At 36.8% G+C, this 25,611-nt stretch overlaps 1 protein-coding gene across 5 annotated transcripts; it reads left to right on the forward strand.

Moving 5' to 3' along the window:
• Window positions 1–62: 62 nt before the first annotated feature.
• Window positions 63–23,961, forward strand: LOC133229547 (zinc finger protein 570). 5 transcript variants are annotated; one of them, XM_061386020.1, is made up of 5 exons: window positions 63–183; window positions 1,145–1,218; window positions 5,667–5,793; window positions 6,112–6,207; window positions 18,177–23,961. In XM_061386020.1, the coding sequence occupies exons 2-5, from the start codon at window positions 1,186–1,188 to the stop codon at window positions 19,529–19,531; spliced, it is 1,611 nt and encodes a 536-aa protein (XP_061242004.1). In that variant the 5' UTR covers window positions 63–183; window positions 1,145–1,185; the 3' UTR covers window positions 19,532–23,961. The 5 variants fall into 5 exon arrangements, with proteins under 5 accessions (XP_061242004.1, XP_061242007.1, XP_061242005.1 ...); XM_061386023.1 differs by having other exon boundaries at window positions 70–183; window positions 1,162–1,218; XM_061386021.1 differs by having other exon boundaries at window positions 178–265.
• The last annotated feature ends 1,650 nt before the right edge of the window (window positions 23,962–25,611 follow it).

The following is a 25,611-nucleotide window of genomic DNA, read 5'->3' on the forward strand; positions in this document are numbered from 1 at the left end:
TTCCCAGTGGCCCCCGCGAGCACTGGGCCCGTTGCCCCTTTGTGTCCTCCGGAGGCCGAGTCGCCTCTTTCCGGGCTCGCGGAGGCTGGGTTCCATCAGGTTCAGACCAGGAGGTGGGCCCGAGGGGAGGTTACGCGAGCCTTCCGGGCTGGGAGCTGGTCTTCCGGCAGTTCGGTTCTGCAGGTAGGAAGGAAGTGGGTCACCCGGACGTTGGCCCCCTGGCTTTCTGTGTGACTTCGTGTGAGACGGTGGTTGTTACCTTACGGTGTGTGAGCCTGTCACCCGCGGTGCCTGTATACATCATATCTATGTGACTATGTGTGTGCGAGTGAGCGATGGTTGGTGCCACAGAGAGTGAGACTGAGTTGAGGCAGAAGGATAGTTTCTGCCTCTCTTGTTCCTCTGTCCTCGGCCTCCTTGTGACTGGAGTGTGTGAGTGAGACCATCATAGTTTTTGCGACTAAGGGCTATTGGTGAGGGTGACGGTGAAACTGCCGGTACCCATGGCTGCTCTGATCTGTGCAAGATGGTGGTTGGCGCTGTAGTTTTTAAGAATCTGTGAGTGTGTGTGTGTGTGTGTGTGTGTTTAGGAGCGGGGGACCGAATGAGACTCTTCTGCCACCAATATCTATTAAAGCCGGCCAGGTGATGCCAGTGTGCCACCAGGTTTCAGAACCCGCTGACCTAGGAATTCCCTGTCGATCCTGTGGTTAGGACTAGGTGCTCTCACTGCCCTGGCCGGGGTTCAATCCCTGGTCAGGAAACTAAGATCTCCCAAACCGCGCAGTGGTGGGAAGACAGAATCACTTACCTACTGGAGAGGAGAAGGAAAGTGGAGTCAGAAAGACCTTTATTTTATTTTAATGCTGTTATTTATTAGCTGTGTCTATGCAAATGGTTGCATCACTTGGAGTTTTTAACTGTAAAATCCGGAACATTTCTTGTTTAAATAATGAATTAGGAAGTTATGTGGGCACAGGTTAAATTGTTTGCAAGCAGATTCCTAGGTCTCCATTATGCTTTCTAGTGGAGGGAAGGGTGCAACAGAGGAAAGAAAAGCAGAAAAATTCTTGGCTGATGATTGTGTATGCTGCAAGGAAAGCCTAGTTTCTCATGTTCTCTTCCCCATCTCACTCATCTAAAGACACTGCCATTCCCCAGGAGAAGAGTCAAGGGGAGTAAAGAATGGCTGTTGGACTTCTTAAAGCCATGTACCAGGTGAGTTGGTGTTTTCTTTTTCCTGAAATATTTTCCTCCTTTTTCAAAACAGGCGGACATTAATTTTCCTTCTGCTGAAGCTTCTGGGTAACCAATCACGTCACATTTTAAAACTCTCCAGTGGATTCCCACCTCATTCTGGACAAATGCTGAAGTCTTTGCCTTGACCTGCAAGGCCCTACATAATCTGGTCCCTGGCTATCCCTGTGACCTCATCTAATTTTTCTCATTCTGTCTGTATTACACTCACTCAGTTGCAGCCACGCTAACTTCTTTGCAAGTGAACTGAGTACATTCTGGACTCATGGCCTTGCACTTACTGTTCTCTCTGCCTAAAATGCTGTTCCCCTAGAAACAGAATAACTTCTTCATTCTAGTCTCCATCCAGAAGATCATTCATTCCACAAACTTTTTACTGAGTACCTGTTAACTAAGAGGGCTTAGTCCTTCTTTGCTGCTCTATCTACACTCATTCCTTTGTTGATTGCACACTGTCTTATGGCTTTATATACCATCTATATGCCAACAACTACAAAACTGTATACAGCCCAGAACTCTCTCCAGAAATCCAGACTCATGTATCCAGCTATCCACTCAGCATCTTCATTAGATTGTAGAATGGATACCTCAAATTCAGATTTCTCAAACTGAGTGAAATGAGCCATTGGAAGTTCTGGAGCATAGGAATGGCATGATCTGATTCCCATTTAATAGGATCACTCTGGCTGCTATTGAAAAGAAACTGGGACAAGGATAGAAACAGGAAAACCAATTAGAAACTTCTTACATACTTCCCATCTAAGGTGTTCAAGCTAAAAGTCTTCCATCAGGAAATTGTTTGTCCTACCTTGAAAATATATCCAGAACCTGACCTCTTTTTACTATCACCAGTTTCCATTCTGATGTAAACTATCATTCCTCACCTGGATTGTTGCTATGCTCTCTTAACTTGTCCCTCTACTTCCACCCTTACTGTCTTTAGTCTGTTTTCAACAGAGCAGCCACAGTGTTCCTGTTACACATCACATTATGTCATTCCTCTTCAGGACAGGGAGAGAAATAATGAAAAGTAGAGACCACTCTTTCACATAGTTTAGCTGTAAGGAAAGAAGAGAAATAGGTGGTAACTGGAGGAAAAACTATAGTCAAAAAGGTTTTTTAAGGACAGGTATGTGTCTGTGGGCTGATTTAAAGATGCAGCAGAAAGGGAAATTGAAGAGGAGAGAGGAGGGAATTGCTGGAAGACTGTGCTTGAGTAGCTGAGAGGATTTGAAGCCTAGGATACAAATGGAAGGGTTGACCTTTGCTAGGTAACTGGGCTGTTCATTTACAGTAATAGGATCAAGTTAGAGTATATGGGCCAGGAACTTCCCTGGCAGTCCAGTGGTTAAGACTTTGCCTTCCAATGCAGGGGGTATGGATTCCATCCCTGATTGGGGAGCTAAGATCCCACATGCCTTGCAGCCAGAAAACCAACACATAAAACAGAAGTAGTAACAAATTCAATAAAGATTAAAAAAAGAGAGAGAGATTAAAAAAACAGAGTGTATGGCCCACATGCAAGTAAAAATGTAGATGTTGTGTGAATTTGTGGAAATCCTCTTAAAATGGCTTTTTTTTTTTTTCAGTGAAACAAAGGTAGATTTTTAGCTGAGAGTAAGGATGGAGGGATTGAAGATGTGAGGAGAGGGAAGAAAGTATCAAATGGTCATTTGGGAGGGTAGGGGAAATGAATGGACTAGAGAATTGTATCATGTAGGTAGATAGAAATGTATTATTGTGGTTCACTTGAAGTTAGTGATTATGAATTTAAAATGAGACCAGTTAGAATTGTTTCTCTAAAAAAAATTAATGTGTGCAGGGTACAGAAACCAAGTATGCTCAGTGATAGCTGTGGCCCAGATGAGTATAGTTAAGTGAAAAGGGGGCAGAGAAGTTGAGAGTGTGTGCCTGGGTGTGATTATAACAAATGGTTGTTCTAGGATGTGAGGGTATGTGGGAATGAAGAGCAGTGAAAATGTAAGATTAATGATTTGTAGGTTCTAGTGGGGTCAAGGGATGATCCTAATTAGGGTATGCATACTAGTCACTTCAGTCCTGTCCTACTCTTTGTGACCCATAGACTATTGCCTACCAGGCTCCTCTGTCCATGGGATTCTCCTGGCAAGAATACTGGAGTGGATTACCATGCCTTCCTCCAGGGGATCTTCCCAACCCAGGGCTTGAACCCATGTCTCATATGTCTCCTGCATTGGTGGGTGGGTCCTTTACCACCAGCGCCACTGGGAAGCCCATCCTAATTAGGGTACCGGGGCGGGGGGGGTGGTGGGAATTGCAATATAGGTGGTAAAAGTGAGAGTAGGAGAATTGAGATTATGGTGGGGTTGGTACTAACTGATAATGACAAGGTCTAGGGCATGATCATGAAAGTGACTGTACTGCTCAGCTGCTTGATAATAGCCAGGTGAGCCCCGCGATTCCTGCCGGCTGATCTTGTTGATAATCGCCAGCTGAGCTGCATGATTCATGCCTGCTCAGCTGCTTGATAATCGCCAGCTTGGCTGCTCGTTTCCTGCCTGATCAGCTGCTTGATAATCGCCATTTGAGCTACGTGTTTCCTGCCTGCTCAAAGGAAAAAAAAAAAAGAAAGTGACTGTAGAAATGTGGAGGACAAGCTTATTGGAGAAAGTGGGGTCAGAAAACTGAGAGGCCAGGTTGTTGGAAGGGTTATTTTTATGAATATTGAAGGGACCAAAGATTATGTATAATGGGAATAGCATTGGAGAAAGTGACAGTAAGACAAGATACTAAAGTGTTCAAGGAATGACAAAGAATTGGTATCTACCAGAAACTGCTGGATAATTAAAAGAAGAAGGGATCATACACAGCTACAGCCTGATTTCATGAGATGGAAAACTAGGTATATTTTAGGGAAGAGGGTGGGACAGTGGTCTGAAAGCAAGTATAAGGAGCTAAGAGGTCACTTACCTCAGCTTCATGTGCTATAGTACAAGGGATGTGAGAAATACATGACAAGGCCTCAGGGGAAGTTGTCTTCTCTGCTGAGAACAACGTGTTTGTAAGGCAAAATGGTCAAGGGAACTGTTTCTTCAGGTGCGTTTGATTATAATTTTGAATGGAGTTTGAAACCAAGTATTTGGTTAGAGGTCAAATATTTTCAGAGGTTCTTTATTAGAGGTCAGATATTTGAAGGTTAGAATTTAAGCTCCTTGTATTGACACTGTAATTATTTTCATTGACTGTATAAATGAAGGACTCAGTGAAGAATGTGTATATCATATATTAAAAATGTATGTGTTTATTATACATATCTATGTAAGCTAAGGAAAACATTTTTGGAAGCATGTATATGACCAAACCAAACAGGAACATTTCTGCAATATATTAGGGATGTTATTGCTAGGTCAAAGAGGGAGAAATTCACAAACTACTTCATATAATTAAGAAAAATAGTTGCTGAGTGTTGAAAAACACTTTAAGAATACTTAATTTTCTTGCTCAGTCACTAAGTTGTGTCCAACTCTTTGTGACCCCACGGGCTGCAGCACACCAGGCTTCTCTGTCCTTCACTATCTCCCAGAGTTTGCTCAAACTTTATTTTGCAGAGAGAGTTTTTTAAACTATGACAAAATTGAATAAAATGTCCAGTAAAATAATCTTCTTGGTTTGACAGATTCACCTCTTCTAATTTTGTAAAAAATAAAAAACCAGAAAATTATTTACATGTGTGTATATATCCCCACACACAAACACATAATGTATATTAGTTTTCATTAGATGGTCACATTATGGAAACCTGGAATCAGCTGAATCATAGCATAACTCCAAGTTTTTAAGAACTTTGCTTAGCCACTATAGGCCAAAATACTATTTTGAACGGAAGACTCATTTCTTCACACAAAATTTTAAATATTCTGGATTAAAGTATTTGCATTTTAATGGAATTGATGATTTGTTTTGCTTGGTATAATACAATTTTGGGAGATACAGTAAGCACTTTATGGTCTCGTTTTACATCCTCTTATAGCTTCTTGACTTTTGCAAAACATTCATTCATTAATTCAGTTTATTCAGCAAATATTTAAATAAGCCTCATGTGTGTCAGATACTTTTCTGTAACTGGGATATAGCAGTGACCAAAACAAAAACATACTTTGCCCTCCTGGACTTTATATTTTAGTGGAGGTGGGGAGCAGACAATAAATAACAGAATAATTAAGTACCACGGAGAAAAATAAGCAGGGTTAGGGGAATAGGGAACTGGGATAAGAACATTGCTGTTTTTATACAGAATCATCTGAGAAGTACAAAAGCCCTGGGGGGGAACATTCTCCACATCTGAAAGTATATCTGGGAGCCCTGTGTGCCTGGGGCAGAATGAATGAGGTGAGTATGGAAAGAGATAAGGTTATTTCATTTTATTTCAGGAGTTGGTGACCTTCAGAGATGTGGCTGTAGACTTCTCCCAAGAGGAGTGGGATTACCTAAATCCTTCTCAAAGGCATCTGTACAATAATGTGATGTTGGACAACTACAGGATCTTGGTATCACTGGGTAAGAATGTCTTCTTGCAAAACTGAGCTTCTACTCATAAGGGTATCATTGTGATTTTGGGGGTTAGCATCTGTAGTGTTTGGCGGAATGTCTCCTGCCTGTGCCAAAGTAACAGGTTAATATTTGTGAGTTGGCAGTGAATGGCTCTGTTATTAATCTGTGTTGGAAGTTTCAGCTTCCCTGTCTGTTGTATGCGTGTCCTCATCAATTTTTCTCTGGCTTACTGTAAGCCCCCTCTTCCCCAATGATCAAATAATTGAATGTGAGTTCTCAGATATCTACAGCATGACCAAATTTGGTTTCTTTTCATCTATGCAGGACTTTGCTTTTCTAAACCAAGTGTGATATTATTGTTGGAACAAGGGAAGGAGCCCTGGATGGCGAAGAGAGAGATGACAAAAGACTTGTGCTCAGGTGAGTGAAGAGGAAATAGGCACGCGAAAACCTTTGCAGGGTACAGCCCAGCTTGCCTCAAAGGTAGCACCTCTTCACTCTGTTGTTGGCATGTTCCTCTCAAATGTTCTAGGTCTTAGTAGAAACTTGAGTCCTTTGAGGTTGTTCTCCAAAAGCTGATATTCTGAACTGCCTCTCCTTGCCCACTTTACCCCCTCTTCTCTGAGTCTCCTTCCTTTTCTAGTTTCATAAGCATCTTCCAGCCTTTCTGTTCTGTTTTGTTTTAATTTTGGCTGAGCTTGGTCCTTGTTGCAGCACACATGCTTTCTCTAGTTTCGGCTCAAGAGCTTCTCTTGTTGCAGTGCAAAGGCTTCTCATTGCGGTGTGCAGGTTTCTCTTGTTTCAGAGCATGGGCCCTAGATCTTGGGGGCGCAGTAGTTGTGGTGCTTAGTTGCTCGGCAGCCTATGGGATCTTTGCATCCACTGAATTGGAATGCAGATTCTTAACCACTGGACCACAAGGGAAGTCCCCTCTTTCAGCCTTTACCAAGCTCAGGTGCACAAGCCTCCCTCAGCCCTGTGTCTGGCCCTCCATCTTCTGTCTGCATGAAATTTCAAAATAAAGCTTTCAACATCCAAAGGAAAAAAAAAAGAATCTTTTCTTAATCTGATGACCTTTTGAGCTCTATGCACAGCTGTAACACCAAAGTAAAGTTCAAACCCTGACACCTACATGAAGTGAAAATTCGAGCAACTGACTTAATCTCTCTGTGCCTTTGTTTTCTCATCTGTAAACTAGGATAATATTTTTAAAGTGCTTTCAGTAGTTCCTCTCTCATATTATGAGCTCAAAAGCTGATAGCTACTAGTATTATAATAGTAGTAATATATCTCTGAAAAGCCTCATTTTTCTCTTAATGGTCAGTTCACTCATTCTTTTAATCAAGATTATTGAATTTGTACTTTAAACAGAGTACTTGCAAGATGCTAAGGTGTTATACAAAAATGTAAAAAATCAAATAATTGATAGGCTTGTAGAAGAAATACAATATAGCTGTAAACAGCATATATAAAAAGAAAGCTGACATAAAGGAAGCTCAGAGAGAGGTGAGAGAAGAATCTGGTTAATTGAGAAGATAGGCTTTAACAAAAACACAGGTTAGAAGCTAGAAAACATCTAAGAGAGAAGAGGTTAAGAGTTTAGCTTTGTGGTATAGGAATGATTTTCATACAGACATAGGATGCATTCAGGTAAAATGGAAGACTAAAATTCAGAAGAAAATTAGGGTCTCTGTAAATATCTCTGTCAACACTACTCCCCATCTCATTCCACCCCCATCTCGACTACCTCTCCTCAAACTTTTATGTTCTTGTTCAGATTTCTAAGAAAAATTTTTGATGTGGAACTGTAGTGTCAAAGAAGACATGGCTAAATTTTATTAATTATTATTATTAAATAAATTACACACACATAAGTATATATTAGCCTAAATATGTAGTTTAAGTAATAATATAACAAAAAATGTACCTACTTCTTAACTTAAGAAATAGAAGATTATCAGTGCCATTTTAGGCCTTTGAGGGTTCCTTCTTAGTGATGTATCGCTCCCTACTTTTGGCCCATCCCTACCCCTCACTAGAGTAACCATTATCCTACAACTTTGCTTATCATTTCTTGACTTTTCTTTGTAGTTTTTCCACATATATCCCTAAGCAAAATATTTATATTTGCATATTTTCAATTTTCTTATGAAAATGGAAATACATTGTGCTGGTAATTCTGACTTTTTCAACTCAAAATTATATTCCTCAGATTCATCTATATTGATTTTAGTCACTATTTTTCATTGAAATTTTTTCCTGGTGAAATGTAATATATTCCACTGTGAAAATCATCATTTATCCACTGAAGGGCATTTGAATTGTTTCAGTCTTCTGTTATTATAAATGTTACTGCTATGAACCTTATTACGTGTGACTGATGGTGCACCTGTGCTGGAGTTCATGTAGAGAATATAGCCAGGAATTTACTGCATAATGCTATTTTACTTTCCAGATTACTTGTACTAACTTACATTTCTAATAGCTGTGTGTGAGAGTATTCATTGCTCCAGACTGAGAATTAACAAATTTAAAATTTTTTGCAAATTTGACATGTGTGAAATATTTACTTATACTTGTCATCTGAATTTCCTTGATTATTAAAAAATATTTGGGATCTAATTTATAAAAGGCTATTTGATTTCCTCTTCTGTTGAGTGCCTGCGCAGTCCTTTGTTCAGTTTGAGAGAGATATATATTTTTATGAGGTATTGTTGATATACATATATTTCAGGTATATAACATAGTGATTCAGTATTTTTATAGATTATACTTCATTTAAAGTTATTATAAAATATTGGTTATCCTCCCTGTGCTATACCATATATCCTTGTTGCTTTTATTTATTTATTTATTTGGCCACACTGTGCAACTGGTGGGATCTTAGTTCCCCAGTCAGGGTTCAAACCTGAGCCCATGGCAGTGAAAGCACTAAGTCTTCCACTCCCAGTATGTCATAGCTTTATCCATTCATCTGTTAATGAACAGGCTGTTGTAAACAATGCTGCTATGAACACTGAGGTGCCTGTATCTTTTTGAATTGATGTTTTCATTTTCTTTGGATATATACCCAGGAATGGAACTGCTAGATCATACGGTAGTTTTCTGATCATATTTAGTTTTCTGAGGAACCTCTGTACTGTTTTCCACAGTGGCTGTACCAATTTACATCCCTACCTACAGTGTAGGAGGATTCCATTTCCTTCACATTCTCACCATCATTTGTTATTTCTGGTCTTTTTAATGATGACCATCCTGACAGGTATGAGATGATATCTCATTGTAGTTTTGATTTGTGTAGCCTATGATTTTTCATATTTTAAGAAACCTTTCTGCATTCTGAAGTCATATGGGTATTCTCAAACTGTCCTCTATAGATTCTTCTTTACATTTAGTGCCATAGTCCAAAAATTGATTTTTGAGATTGAAGTATTTAATTTCTACTTCTTATGGAAAACCAAGTGTCTTAGCATTTAATGAAGAAGTGAGCTTTCTTTGCTTATTGTCCTGAATGTTACCTCTTAAATATCAGGTTAAATTGGGTTGGCCATAATCTTCGTTTGGATTTTTAGTAAGATGCCACAGAAAACCCTAATGAACTTTTCGGCCAACATAATAGTATATTTATTAATCTGATTTTGACCTCTGTTCCATTCCATTGATTCTGTTTCCTTTCGCCAGTACCACACTATCTTTTAAAACATTTTATTTATTTTTAATTGGAGGATAATTGCTTTATAGTATTGTGTTGGTTTCTGCCATATATCAGTGTGAATCAGCCATAGGTATACATATGTCCCCTCTCTCTTGAAAGTACCACATTATCTTAAAAAATTTTTTTAATGTAAAAACTGAATATTTGTTAGAGTAAGTCCCTATACCTTCTTTATGTTCTTCAGAATTTGCCCTTTGGACATCTAACTGAAGTTTTTAGGTCAGCTTGTTAGTTTCCACCAGAAAACAACAAAAAGCTATTGGCTTTTGGTTTAAATTTTATTTATTCTACATACTGATTTTGGATTTTTTTTTCTATTTGTAAACATAGTTTATCTTTCTGTTCATTTAGATTTTTTTAATTCTTTCAATGTGTTTTAGAATTTTCTCTATAAAGGACACACACATCTTCTATTAGATTAATTTCTAGACATTTAAATTTTGTTCCTGTGTTAAACGTTCTCTGTGTTTTCAGTTTGTTGCTCATACACAGAAATAAAATTAATTTTTATACTTTGACCTTATATCTAGCAACATTGGAAAACTTGCACTACTATTAGTAATTTTTAGATCTCCTTTACTTTTTCTGTGGGTGAGTATGTCTGTGAATAATGGCAGTTTCTTCACTTTAAATTCTTAATCCTTAATTTCTTTTTTCTATTATGCTTAGGTCACCAATACAGTATGAATCAAAATAGTGATGGCAGGTATTTTTATCAATTTCTGGCCTCAATTGAAGTGTTTTGTATATGCTAAGTCACTTCAGTCGTGTCTGACTCTTTGCGACCTTATGAACTGTAAGCCCATGAGGCTCCTCTGTCCATGGGGATTCTCCAGGCAAAAATACTGGAGTAGGTTGCCACGCCGTCCTCCAGGGGATCTTCCCGACCCAGGGACTAAACCCACACGTCTCCTGCATTGGCAGGAAGGTTCTTTACCACTGCGCCACCTAGGAAGTGCTGTAATATTTTGTTATTAATAATTCTGATGTTTAAAGGTTTCTGGTAGATACCCTTTCATTACCATTTGTTAAGAGTTTTGATTGTAGAAAGCTTTTGAATTTCAATAAATGTTTTTCTATATCTGTAGGTGATTAGGCGATGTTTTCTTTTTTATGTAGTGAATTATGTTTTTAATGTTGAACCAATCTTGTATTCCTGAGACAGACCTATCTTTATCTTTTCCATTCATAGCTAGTTGCTATGTGCCAATATTTTCTTTAGGTTTTTTGCATCTGTGTCAGTGAGGTTGGCCTTCAATTTTCCTTTTGTGTACTCCTTGTCAGATCTTAGAATCAAAGTTGCCCTAATCTCATAAAATCTTTTTCTTCCTTAGAAGATTTTGGGTAAAATATAAAAAATGTTTGTTTTTGGATGTCTGGTAGAACTTTGTTCATCTTGGCCTGGAATTTTTTATGTATGAAAAGAATTTAATAATTCAATTACTATTATAAGAATCTATTTTTTATTTCTCCTATAGTTGTGGAGTTATGGTATTTTTCTAAAGATTTATACTTCTCATGTAAGTTTTCAAATTTATTAAAGTTATTATTTTCTCTTATCTAAAGTTGGTAGTATATGTAATCATCAGAGAAGGCAATGGCACCCCACTCCAGTACTCTTGCCTGGAAAATCCCACGGATGGAGGAGCCTGGTGGGCTGCAGTCCATGGGGTCGCTGAGTCGGACACGACTGAGTGACTTCACTTTCACTTTTCACTTTCATGCCTTGGAGAAGGAAATGGCAACCCATTCCAGTGCCGTCTATGGGGTTGCACAGAGTTGGACATGACTGAAGCGATTCAGCAGCAGCAGCAGCAGTATATGTAATCGTGACCTGTTTTTCCTTCTAAAAAGAGAGAAACAAATCTTTCAACTTATTAATGTTTTCAGACATTTTTTACCTCACTGATTGTCTCTAATTTATCTTTAAATTTTTGTTAGGTAGTTCTCCTCTATTTTATTCCTCCTACATTTTTATGCTATTTTCTCTCTTTTAAAATATTTATAGAAATTTTGTTTATTTTATTTTTGGTTGTGCTTGGCCTTTGTTGCTGCGTGCAGCCTTTTTCTAACTGGGGTGAGTGGGGGCTACTCTTCATTTTTGTGCCTATAGGCTCCTTGTTGTGGTGGCTTCTCGTTGCAGAGCACAGGCTGCAGGCACGCAGGCTCAGTAGTCGGAGTATGTGGGCTCAGTGTTCGGGCTTTGGGGCCTTAGACCACACTGGCTTCAGTAGTTGTGGTGTGTGGGCTCGGTAATTGCAGCTCACAGTCTCTAAAGCACTGGCTCAGTAGTTGTGGCACATAGGCTTAGTTGCTCCGAGGCATGTGGAATCTTTCCAGACCAGGGATCAAACCCATGTCCTCTGTATTGGCAGGCAGATTCAAATCCACTATACTACCAGGGTTGTTTTTTTTTTTTTTAGCTTTTAAACTTAGATAATTCAGTGTTTTAGAGGCTTTCTCTTTTCTAAGCATTTAAGACTATGTTAGGAATAGAGTCCACATGTTTTAATATGTAGTCTTTTTGTTATCATGTATATCTTAGCATTTTCTAATTTCCACTGATTTTTTTTTTTCTTGACCATGAATTATTTGGAAGCTTTAAGTTCCAAATTTAAGTTTTTGTTTTAACTACATTACAGGTGGAGGATACCGTCTGTTTAATAAGTATGCTTTGAAGTACTTTGAGGCCTATTTTATGCCTAGGGAGTAAATTTTGATAAACTGTGTGTTCTGGAAAATGTCTGCTGCTTGTGTAGTACAGCATTTGATATATGTTCATTGGATTAAGCTCAATAACTGTGCTGGTCAATTCTTCTGAGTCTATTGATTTTTTTTAAAAATCCCCTTGAGCAGTATTATGAAAGTGTTTTATAATATGTTTTGGGGATTATCTTTCTGGTAATCCCAGAAAGATTATCTTTTGGTGAATTCTATTATTATTACTCTTTAGTGATGATTCTTCCCTTAACTATTTAGCTTGATAGAACTTTATAAAGGCCTTCTTTTGTAACTATTTCTTTAGTGTAGTTTTCTTCACTCCTTTACTCTCTTACTTTCTATGTGTTTCTTTTGTGAACAGTATATAACTAAACATTTTTTTGTCCAGTCTAATAATCTAATTGTGTAATTGTTGAGTTTTAGCAGTTCTTTATGTATTCTGAATATTAACCTCTTTTCAGATACATAATTGGCAAATATTTTTTCCCATAATCTCTGTGGGTTGCCTTTCACTCTGTTGATTGTGTCCTTTATGCACAGTAAATCTTTAATTTTCATGAAGTTCAATTTGTCTACTTTGTTCTTTTATTACCTATGCTTTTCATATCATAACCAATAAATCATTGCTAAATATAATGTCATGAAGATTTTTCCCTATGTTTCCTTCTAAGAGTATTTTAGTTTTAAGTTTTAGGTTAAGTCTTTTATCCATTTTGGGTTAATTTTTATGTGTGGTGTAACAACTTCTTTGTTTTACACGTGGATATTTAATTTTTCTAGCATCATTTATTGAAAAGCCTGTCCTTTTCCCCATGGAAAGGTCTTGGCACACTCATCAAAAATCATTTGACAATATATATAAGGATTTATTTCTGAGCTCTCTATTTGCTATACACACATGCGCGCGCGCGCGCGCACACACACACACACACACATATCTTTATGTCATATCACAGTGTTTTGTGTACTGTAGCTTTGTAATATGTTTTGAAATCAGGAAGTGTGACACCTCCAACTACCTTCTTCCTTTTCAAGATTCTTTTGACTATTCAGAGTCCATTAAGATTACATATGAATTTTAGGATTGATTTTTCTATTTCTAGAGAAGTCACTGGGATTTTGATAGATATTGCATTGAATCTGTAGATAGCTTTGGGTAGTGTGGACATCTTAACAGTATTAACTTCTAATCCATGAACACAGGATGTCTCCATTTATTTACAATTATCTTTTAATTTCTTTCACCAATGTTTTATAGTTTTCATTGTATAAGTCTTTCACCTTGATTAATTCTGAAGTATTTTATTCTTTCTGTTGCTGTGGTAAATGCAGTTGTTTCCTTAATTTTCTTTTCAGATTGTTCATTGTTAATGTATAGAAATGCAATTGATTGGTGTATGTTGACTTTGTATTCTGACTCTGTGCTGAGTTTGTTGTAACAAGTGTTTGTTTTTTTTTTTGTGGAGTGTTAAGAATGTCTGTGTGTAAGATCATTGTTGTCTACAAACAGAAATGATTTTATTTCCTCTTTTCTAATTTCAGTGCTTTTTATTTGCTTTTCTTGCCTAATTGCTCTGACTGGAGTCATTTCTGACTTCAGTTGAATTGCTCTTTCAGTCTAAAGGTTCATCAGTTTTGTTGATCTTACTGAAAAACAAACTCTTGGTTTAATTGATTCTATTGCTTTTAAAATTTTCTGTTTGGTTTATCTCTGCTTGAATCTTTATTATTTTTTCTTCTTTCTTCTACATTTGGTTTAGTTTGCTCTTTTTCTAGTTAATATTTATTTGATATTTTTCTTCTTTTATGATGTAAACCTTCACAGCTATAACAATTTCTGATGCATCCCATAAATTTTGGTATGTTGCACTTTTATTTTCATTTATTGTAAGATATTTTTAAATTCCTCTGTGATTTCTTCTTTGACCCATTGATTGTGTAAATGTGTGCTGTTTAATTTCCATGTATTTGTGGATTTTCCAGTTTTTATGTTGCTATTGATTTATAGCTTCAGTCCATTATGATTAAAAAAGATACTTAGTATGATTTCACTCTTTGAAAATTTATTAAGATTGTTTTATGGGCTAACATATAGTCTATCCTAGATTCATGTATATTTTTTGGTGAACTTTAGAATTAAAAATAAATTTTTTTTTAAGTCACAATATTTTTGTTTTGGCCATACAGTTTGGCTCACAGGATCTTAGTTCCCTGACCAGGGATTGAACCCAGACCCATGGCAGTGAAAGTGTTCAGTGCTAACCTCTGGACCACCAGGGAATTTCTTCAAAAAAAGAAAAAAATTCTTGCAAAGAGTTTGCCAAACTGTAAAATCTGAGAGGACAGCATTCTACAAGGTTGTGCTTATTTCAGACACCAGCTGCAAGTTGGGGCATCCTTGGAGCCATCCTTATTTCTGACCAGCTGGCTGCACATTTGAGAATGCCTACAGTCACCCTCAGGTTTGATAATTCACTAGAATGACTCACAGAACTCAAGCGTATTATTATGATTACGCTTTTACTGTAACAAAGACTGCAGATCAGAATTAGCCAAAAGGAGAGGCCCCAAAGGTGGAAAGCCGGGAAAGTTGCAGATGTAAGGTTTCAGTTGTCGTAAGGGCCCATCAGGCATCTCAGTATTCAAAAGAATATTACCAGCCAGGGAAGCTCTCTTGAGCTTCAGTGTCCATAGTTTTCAGTGTTTTGGGGGAGGCGGGGCAGCAGGAGGAGGTTGTTTTGTTTTGTTTCAGTATGTAGACATGACTGAGTGAATCATTACCCAATGTGACTCAATCTCCAAGCCTTTCTTCCTTTCCCAAAAGTCAGACTGATATGGTGGCTCAAAGCTCCAACCCTCTGATCATATGGTTGGTCTTTCCAACATGGTTTGCCTCCAGCCTGAGTCATCTCCTTAGCAAAAACTACCTAAGGAGTCATCATGAGTCACCTTATTAGTGTTAATATCAGGTGTAGTCCAAGAGGCTCACCATGAATAACCAAAGACCTCCTTCCAGGAGTTCAGATGACTTAGAGGTTACCTCTTGGCAAACAGGGACAAAGGCCTGCCACATCTTTATTGCATAGTTCTTTTAAGAAATCACAGTAGGCTTTGACTGTAATTGAATGAACATAATAGGTAAATTTGATGAGACTTTGTGGCTTTACCATGTTGGTTCCTCATATAAAAAGCAAGGTTGTGCATCTTCTCCATTTATTCAGTTTTTAGGGGGTGGTCCCTTATTAGAACTGTAAAGTTTTTTTCCTTATGCTTTCTTCTATTGCTTTTTAAAGTTGATTCTAAAATTGCAAGATAATATTCTTATTTGAAAAAAAGAAGTATAAATAGTATAGTACTTTCCCACATAGCTTCTATGTTCTATTATGTGCCTTTATCTATGTGGTGTTTTGCAAGTACCAATGTATACTTTATATATAAAGAAAGATAATTCTTATTAATGATTACTGTTATTAGCCATTGTTTTATTAATTATGTTCATGACATTTCTTTCATCTTTTTATCTGCTGTGTTTGGTTTCCAAGATTGTAGTTCCCTGACCAGGGATTGAACCCGACCCTCCACAGTGAAAGCATGGAGTCCTAATCCCTGGACAGCCAGATAATTCCCTTTGTGTCATTTCTTAATAATATATTCCAAACTGTGTATGTTATTGTGAAAGTGTATTTTATTCTTTTTTGGTATAAATCATTGAACAAGTTGATTTCTATTATAACCTTTAATATCATGTGGTATTAATGTTCTCACCTCTGATTTTTTCTTGTTTACATTTGCCCTTCTTAATATCTTTTGGTTTCTCCTCTTTTCCTGAATATCTTTATGTTGGAGTGCTCTGGGGTTTATTCCTTTGCTCCTTTCTCTTCTATATATACTCATTCTCTTGATAATACAGACTTGTGAAATACCATCTATATGCTGGCAACTTCCAATTTAAAAATCTCGAATCCAGACTTCTTTTTATTTTGAGGTACAGTTGATTTAGTGTGGGCTTTCCTGATGGTTCCAGGATAAAGAACCTGCCTGCCAGTGCAAGAGATACAGTATTGATCCCTGGGTTGGGAAGATCCCCTGGAAAAGGAAATGGCAACCCACTCCAGTATTCTTGCCTGGGAAATCCCATGGACACAGGAGCCTAGCAGGCTACAGTTCACGGAGTCGCAAAAAGTTGGACACAACTTAGCAACTGAGCATGCACTCATAGTTGATGATTTAGTGTATTACATTAGTTTAAGATATACAACATAGTGATTCAAAAGTTTTATAAATTATACTTCATTTACAGTAATTATAAAATACTCTCTATATTCTCTGCCCTGTACAGTATATTCTTGTAGCTTATTTTATGCATTGCAGTTGGTACCTCTAAATCCCCTGCCCCTATCTTGCATCCCCCTGTGTCCCTCTCCTTACTAGTTTGTTCTCTGTCAATGTGGGAGGGTTCACTGGCCAATGTTGACAGCTGTTCCATCTTTCCATTGTTCAAACTATAAACTTGGAAGGCATGTTCATCTTATCTCTTTCTGTTACATTCTATATCCAATCTGTAAGGCTATCTTCTTGGCCTTTCCAAGAGAAAAAATTAAATAGAATCTGACTATCTCTTTATATCTTCATTGATATCTCTCTGGTCTAAATAATTATTATTTCTCACATTGATTGCTACAATAGTAGGTCCCTTTTCTTCTCTTCTTGCTCTCTACCTTCCAGTAATTTCACTAAACTGTAACCACTTCATTGGCTCTTACCACTCATACTACTCATACCACTTCAGTGGCTCTCCATCTCACTCAGAGTAAAAGCCAAGTTCCTTAGGAAGCCTATAAAGCTTAAATAATCTTAATTATCCTTTACCTCTGACTTCATCTCACCCCTCTCTAGCCACATTAACCTTCTTGTTATTCCTCAGACAAACCAAACATGCCTTTGCTTTTAGGCTGTTTCTTCTGTCCAGAATGTTCTTTGTCTGAATATCTAAGTGACTAACTTTTTCACTTCCTTCAATTCTTTGCTTCAGTGTTAACTTATTTATGATTCCCTCCTTTGACTTCACCATCACTCCTGATCTCTCTTACCCTGCTTTTCTTTTTCCATAGCACTTAGTACCTTCTAACATACAATAAAATTTACTTATTTAGCATTTATTTCTGGTCTCCCTAAGAGTGTAAGATGCATGAAGGTAAGGATCTTCATTTCTTTCTGAAATGAAACTGAAAGCATATAGAACAGTACCTGGCACAAGGTTCAATGAATGTTCTTGAAAGAAGTAACCATAAGAGTGGAGATTATTTCAGTTCCTGTATTATTCATACATGCATAAAATTATAACCAGGTCCAACCACCTACACAAATCCTTATTGACCTATGATTTACTGTATTGATTTCCTTATAATTCTAATCATTCCTCCTCGAGTTTGTTGTTGTGGTTCAGCCACTCGGTCGTGTCCAACTTTTGTGACACCATGGACAACAGCACGTCAGACCTCCCTGTCCATCATCGTCTCCTGGAATTTGCTCAAACTCATGTCCATTGAGTCAGTGATGCCATCCAACCATCTCATCCTCTGTTGCCCCCTTCTCCTCATGCCCTCAATCTTTCCCAGTATCAGGGTCTTTTCCAGTGAGTCAGCTCTCACATCAGATGGCCAAAGTATTAGAGCTTCGGTATTAGTTTTCCAATGAATATTCAGGGTTGATTTCCTTTAGGACTGACTGGTTTGACCTCCTTGCAGTCCAAGGGACTTTCAGGAGTCTTCTCCACTCTTTTCCTCCAGTTACTCCATGACTTATTTTCAGTTATTGTTTTTGTACTCTTCAGAACTACAAAAACCAGTGTTCTTATGTGCCGTTAAATTCACACACTTTATAGATGCACTTTTATAAATGTACCTTCTGGTACTTAATAGAGGAGTATTTTTTTATTATTCTTATTTTTCAGACTGGGAATCTATGTGTGAGACTGAAGAATTAACCCCAAAGCAGGACATTTATGAACCACAATCATCTCAGAAGGTAATAGAAAAACTTACAAGCTATGGCCTTGAGTACTCCAGTTTGAAAGAAGAATGGAAATGTGAGGGCCATCTTGAAGGACAACCAGTGAATCAGAAAGCATGTTTCAAGGAAGAGACAATCACTCATGAAGAAGCCCCTGTTAATGAAAGAGGACAAGAATATAACAAAACTTGGAGAAGTTTCCATCCCAACACACTACTTCATACACAACAGATAATCCCCAAAGAGGAGAAAGTACATAAACATAACACACATAAAAGCTTAAAAAAAAAATTAATTGCCATTAAGCCCAAGAGTATCTATACAGAGAAGAAACTTCTGAAATGTAATGACTGTGAAAAAGTCTTCAGCCAGAGCTCATCCCTTACTCTTCATCAAAGAATTCATACTGGAGAGAAACCCTATAAATGTGTAGAATGTGGGAAAGCATTCAGCCAGAGATCAAATCTTGTTCAACATCAGAGGATTCATACTGGAGAAAAACCTTATGAGTGTAAGGAATGTAGGAAAGCCTTCAGTCAGAATGCACACCTTGTTCAACACCTGAGAGTTCATACTGGAGAAAAACCTTATGAATGCAAGGTGTGTAGGAAAGCCTTCAGCCAGTTTGCTTACCTTGCTCAACATCAGAGAGTCCATACTGGAGAGAAACCCTATGAATGTATTGAATGTGGGAAAGCATTTAGCAATAGATCATCTATTGCTCAACACCAGAGAGTTCATACTGGTGAGAAACCTTATGAATGTAATGTCTGCGGGAAAGCATTTAGCCTTCGTGCATACCTTACTGTACATCAAAGAATACATACTGGAGAGAGACCCTATGAATGTAAGGAATGTGGGAAGGCTTTCAGCCAGAATTCACACCTTGCTCAACATCAGAGAATTCATACTGGAGAAAAACCTTACAAATGTCAGCAATGTAGGAAAGCATTCAGCCAGATTGCCTACCTTGCTCAACATCAGAGAGTTCATACTGGAGAGAAACCCTATGAATGTATTAAATGTGGGAAGGCTTTTAGCAATGATTCATCCCTTACTCAACATCAGAGAGTTCATACTGGAGAGAAGCCTTATGAATGTAATGTTTGTGGAAAGGCTTTTAGTTACTGTGGATCCCTTGCCCAACACCAGAGAATTCATACTGGAGAGAGACCCTATGAATGTAAGGAATGCAAGAAAACTTTCAGGCAGCATGCCCACCTTGCTCATCATCAGAGAATCCATCTTGGGGAGTCACTCTCACCACCCAATCCAGTCAGTCACCAAGTCCTTTAGACTATTTCATAAATACTTTTGGAATTTATACTCTTTTCTCTAATATTGCCATCCCAGTTTAAGACTCACCTCACATGGATCACTCTATAGCTCTCTTTTTTAAAAAATTTTTTAATTATCAAAGTATGACAACACATTTAAAGGAGACTTGGAAAATACAAAACAAAGTTATATAGTTCCACTATATATTACAATTATTTTTTTAAGTAGATAAATTAAGACTTTTAGTTGGAGTTTCAATATCAAACTCTCAAAAATTAATAGAGTGAATAGGCAGAAAAGTAGAAGGATATAGAATAGAAAAGAACTATTTATGAACCAATTCAACATAATTAAGATTTATATAATTTTCACACAACAGTAGGATATAAGTTCTATTGAAGTTCCCATAGACTATAAACCAAGAGACTCTTTAACATATCCAGGGATGTAAAATGAGGTGCAAATGTTTCATGGTCTAAAAGTATTTAAATCATAAAGAGTCTGTTCTCTTTTATCACTGTGGAATTATGTTAGGAATCAGTATGAAAAGATATTTGAAAATAACCTACATATTTTCAAGTGCAATGTGACATTTACCAAGAGAGATCTTTGACTTAGCCATCAAAAGCTTCAATGAAGTTAAAAGACTGGAAAAGCACAGAGGGTGAGTGCACAGAAGAAAGCATGTAAATGAGAAATTAATATCAAAATTAGAAATTAATATCAAGGATATTTTAAAAACCCATGTATTTGGAAATTAAATGTCCACTTTTAAATGATGGGTATATCTAAGAAACCATAACAAGGAAAATTAGAAAATATTTGTAACAATAAAAATGAAAAGAGAATTTATCAGAATTTGTTTCATGCCCAATGCAACTAAATACAGTGTGGAATCTTGAGTAAGATATGAAGAGTAATAATGGACTCTAGCATAAAATTTTGTGAAATTTGAACCAAGTCTATAGTTACTGTATCACGTGTTAATTTCTTGTTTGTTTTTTTAACAACATAGTATTTCTTTATATTCTCGGAATTGAAGTTTCAAGCATCATTCAAAAAAAAATTTTTTAAATCACTAAAATAATAAGCTTTCTAGACTTTTACCAGTAATACTAGATGCCAGAATAAGTGGGACTATATCAAAGTTTTGAGTGAATATAAATTAGAAATCTAGCATTCTATTCATACTTAGTCAAACAAGTGGAGCCAAAATGTCATAAATTTTTTCACTAAGCAAAAATTCATATTTTAAAAATACATATAATATTATATATGTATGTATGTATACAAGAGCTTTTCTACTACACTTGATAAAGGCTTGAGAACAACAAAAAATGAGACAGAGATTGGAAAACCAAGTAAATGAAATGGGAGAACTGAATATGAAATAGAAAAAGTGAAACTAGATAAAAGTAAAAGATCATCATATAGTCCAGTTGTTTTTAAACATGGCTGCTCATTAGAATCACATCTGGAGTTTTGGGGGGAAAAGTAATACCTGGGCATTTGTGTATTAACATCCAAGCTAATTCTAATCTAATTAGCATCCAAGCTATTTCTAATGTGCATCTGGATTTTCAAAAGTGATTACTAAATGGTAGTTTCAGCTATAGAATTCTATTAGTTTCTGTTGACCAATCATGAGGATCACTCTATAGCTTTCTAACAGATCTTCCTGTATCAATTTTTGGTCCCCTTAAATTCATTTCCCACCATGTACCCAAAATGAACATTTTCAAGTATAATAATACATCACTGCCTTGCTGTTGTTCTTTAACATCTACAGTCTTTAAAACTGTCTATGAGGAACTTCATTATCTAGTTCTTATAATATACCTTTCAGCCTTATTTTATTTGTTTCTCTCTCAGATCTAGGCACTAGATCTAGCACTTACCAGGACTAAGAGCTTAGATTCTGGAAAATCATAGCTCTCTTACTATTCTGGCATTGTGTGAATTTGACTTGTGACATTGTGACAATTTGCTTGACTTGTCTGAAACTCAGGGTTTTCTTTAATTCTTAAAATAGGGATAATAAAGGACACTGTAGTGTAGAAATGTGAATATTAAATGAAATAGTGTCTATTGTAGATTGGTGCATATTAAGTAAGAAATTTGCATGCAAAGTACTTCACCTAGTGCATCAAATATAGCAGATCTTCAATTAAATAATAATAGCTAACATGTATTGAGTGCCTACTATGCACCAGGCACTATTCTACATAACATATATTAACTCATTTAATCCTTACAGCTAAAACAAGATTCCTTAGTAGACAAAGAAGAACATCCATGGAAAGCAGCAGGTCACAACTGGGACAACCTAAAAACTTTAGAATGTATGTAGGAGTGTTTTTACTATAGGCAAGTAATAGAAGTAGAACTATATAACACAGCTGGGTTTAGGTTTCTAAAGAGAAAGAATTAGATAAAGTAATTAAAGAAAATGAGAAAAATACAGAACTTCCATTTAGATCAAGCACAGAGAGTATTGCAGTTAACTCTAAAACCTCAAGAATTCATACTGCAGCATAAAAAGACATCAGTCCCAAGTAACAGTATGGGTTAATCTAGGTGATTTCATCTAAACTGTTTGATACTACAGAAAAAAAGACAAAGTTTATAAATTTTTATCCGGTGATTATAAAACTGAAATCAAAAGGGGATTGAGAAGAAAATTACAAACCACACACACACACACATATATATACAGTTTCATTCATTCAGTGAATATTGAGTAGCTGCTGTTTGCCACACACTGATTTAGACAGGAGGAGACAACATGATCGATACAAAGACCAGATCCTCAAGGAGCTAATAGATTTTCTAGGTCCAGAAAACTGAAGAAGAATAAAATAAATCAAAGGGTATTATGTAGCCTAGGCTGAAGAGACTCAAGATAATAAAGTTATCCATTATTTCTGATTAACAAATTCACTGCAATTCCAACAAAATTCCTCAATAGGCCTTTTTGCCCTTTAATTTCACATAAAATCTTAAAATTAGTCTATGAAGTGTGATTTCTAAAGAACAGCAATAAAATTATTGAACCAAATCTATTTGTAGAAAATTTGCATATGATAAAGATGGTTTAAATACCAGTAGAGAAAAAATGGATTTGGGAGCAGTAAAAGAATTGACAATATACATCATGGCAGTGAGGGAAACAAAATCACAATGAACTATTTCAAAAGCATCACAGTACTAATTACTGGAAAGATGTGGAGCAAGAGAAATAATCATACAATGCAGTTGAAAATACAGTAAGTCTGCTACATACAAACCTTCAAGTTGCAAGCTTTCAAAGATGTGTATGTGCATTTACATGTCCAGTCATGTAAGTTAGTTTACATGTCTGGCGTACCTCGTGACATGCGTCCATCCTCTACAAGTAGCTGTGCTTTTGTGTACTTCACAGTATAGAGCACAGTAGTACAGTATCTTTGTTTCAAGTCCAGGATGTCCAGAAGCAAGCGTAAAAGCAGGCAGTGATGTAGCTGATATCTTCTATTGCTGACAATCCTTCAGTTCTACCATATCCTATTTCCCTCCTTCAGTCAGTAAGTCTTGCCTGTTCCCTTGATGCCAGGCCCTGTATGCCAGCTGTTTTACTGTACTACTGTACTTTTCAAGGTACTGTACTATAAGATTAAAAATGTGTTCTTTATTTTTTGCTTTTTATATATTATTTGTGTGAATAGTCCACAGAATTCTCGAGGCAAGAATACTGGAGTGGGCTGCCATTCATTCCCTTCTCCAGGGAAAGCTATTTCAGTAGAGTTCTATATAGCCAATTGTGTCAGTTGGGTACCCAGGCTAACAGTTGGACTTGGAAAAATTGGACTTACAAACATTCTCTTGGAACAGAACTCATTCCTGTGTAGGGGACTTACTGTAGTTTTTTAAAAAGAATTTGTCAATATCTAGTAAAGTTGAAGATATGGATACTCTTTGACCCAGAAATTCAACTTAAACCTCTACAGAGCCTCTTGGGTTCAGGGAGATGTACATGAAGACCCATTTCAGTGTTTGTAGAAATGAAAAGTTTTAGGGAATCAAAAAAATTATTGGGGTTTAAGTGTTAGACTTTAAATGAAGGAACTAGAGATATTTCTGTCAACATGGATACATCTGAGAAACAATACTGAAATTGAACTAGGGGGTATTTTGTATGATATGGTTCTACTTATTTATATAAAGTTTGAAAACATGCAAATCAAAATTATGTATTTTTTCATGGCTGAATACCATATGAAAATACTGTAATAACATTTATGGAAATAATCATCAAATTGTGATGACCTCTGGAGAGGGAGAAAAATGAGAAATCATTTGTTGAAAAAATACCAATTCTTCTAAAATAATAAAGCTGGTTGTGGGGTTTTATTCTCTGTATCTTTCTGTATATTTAAACTATTTCATAATAAAAAAAAAATTTAATGTTTGCTTTTTCAGTTATTTCTTCACTGTACCTCAGACACGCCATATTCACCATTCATTCAACCCATAGTCACCATTTTCTTCAGAAAGAAGTTTGTATACAATCGACTTCCAAATGCAATCACTGTTAATCTGGTGACTTTTCCTCTAGGGATCAGTGTTTTGAGCATGACTGTATTTTTATGCTGAGAGTTTTATAGCCTACTTACTACACAATTTTTTCCCCATCATTCTTTTTTCCCCCAGCTTTACTGAGGTATGACTGAAACAATTATATATATTTAAAATGTACAATGTAATGTTTTGGTATATTTAGAGAGAAAAAGAAAAGAAACTAAAGTCACTCAGTCGTGTTGAACTCTTTATGACCCCATGGACTGTAGCCTACCAGGCTTCTCCGTCCATGGGATTTTCCAGGCAAGGGTACTGGAGTGGGTTGCTATTTCCTTCTTCAGGGGATCTTCCCGACCCAGGAATCGAACCTGGGTCTCCCGCATTGCAGGCAGACGCTTTACCCTCTGAGCCACCAGAGAAGCCCACTTGGTATATTTATACACTATGAAATGATTACCTCCCAAAGGCTGCACCTTCCAGTTGTGGGTTAGGATTTCAACATAGGCATACTCAGTCCCTAACAATGCCGTTCTTTTTATTGTTGAACTATCAGAGTGTTTCATGTACTCTACATACAAGTTCTGCTATGGTCTGAATGTTTGTGTCCCCCCGCCCCCACAAATACAAATCCACGTGTCAAACCCTAATGACAAATGTAAAGGTATTTGGAGGCGGGGCATTCAGAGGACAATTATGTCATAAAAGCAGAGCCCTCACAAATGGGAGTAGTGCCCTTATAAAAGAGCCCAAAGAGCTCACTTGCTCCTTCTGCCATGTTAGCACACAGTGAAAAGATATCCACCTATGAAACAGAAAGTAGACCCTCACCAGACATGGAATCTACCAGCACCTTCATCTTGAATTTTCCAGCCTCAAGAACTGTGACACATTTCTGTTGTGGATAAGCCATTTAGCTATGGTATTCCTTAGAGCAAAAGGACTCAGACAAGTCACTTATCAGATACGTTATTTATAAACATTATCCCATTTTTGTAGGTTCTCTCTTTACTTTCTTGGCAGTGCCCTTTGAAGCAAAACAGTTTTTAATTTTGATAAATTCCAATTTGTCTATTTCTTTCCTTTGGAATCATATCTAAGAAACCATTAATCCAAGGTCACAAAGATTTACACCTATATTTTGTCCTAAGAGTTTTATAGTTTTAATTCAGACAGATTTCGGCATCAGTTGATATGATTATTTAGATTTTTCCTCTTTATTTTATAAGTGTAGCACATTACATTGGGTTCCTATGTTGAAACACCCTCACAGGACCTGGATAAATTCCACTTGGCCACAATGTTAATGTTAAAAAATTAGAGATACCAAGGGAACATTTCATGCAAAGATGGGCTCGATAAAGGACAGAAATGGTATGGACCTAACAGAAGCAGAAGATATTAAAAAGAGGTGGCAAGAATACACAGAAGAACTGTACAAATAAGATCTTCACAACCCAGATAATCACAATGGTGTGATCACTGACCTAGAGCCAGACATCCTGGAAGGTGAAGTCAAGTGGGCCTTAGAAAGCATCACTACA

This window comes from Bos javanicus, chromosome 18 (genome assembly GCF_032452875.1).
Source record: "Bos javanicus breed banteng chromosome 18, ARS-OSU_banteng_1.0, whole genome shotgun sequence".
Classification (NCBI taxonomy): domain Eukaryota; kingdom Metazoa; phylum Chordata; class Mammalia; order Artiodactyla; family Bovidae; genus Bos; species Bos javanicus.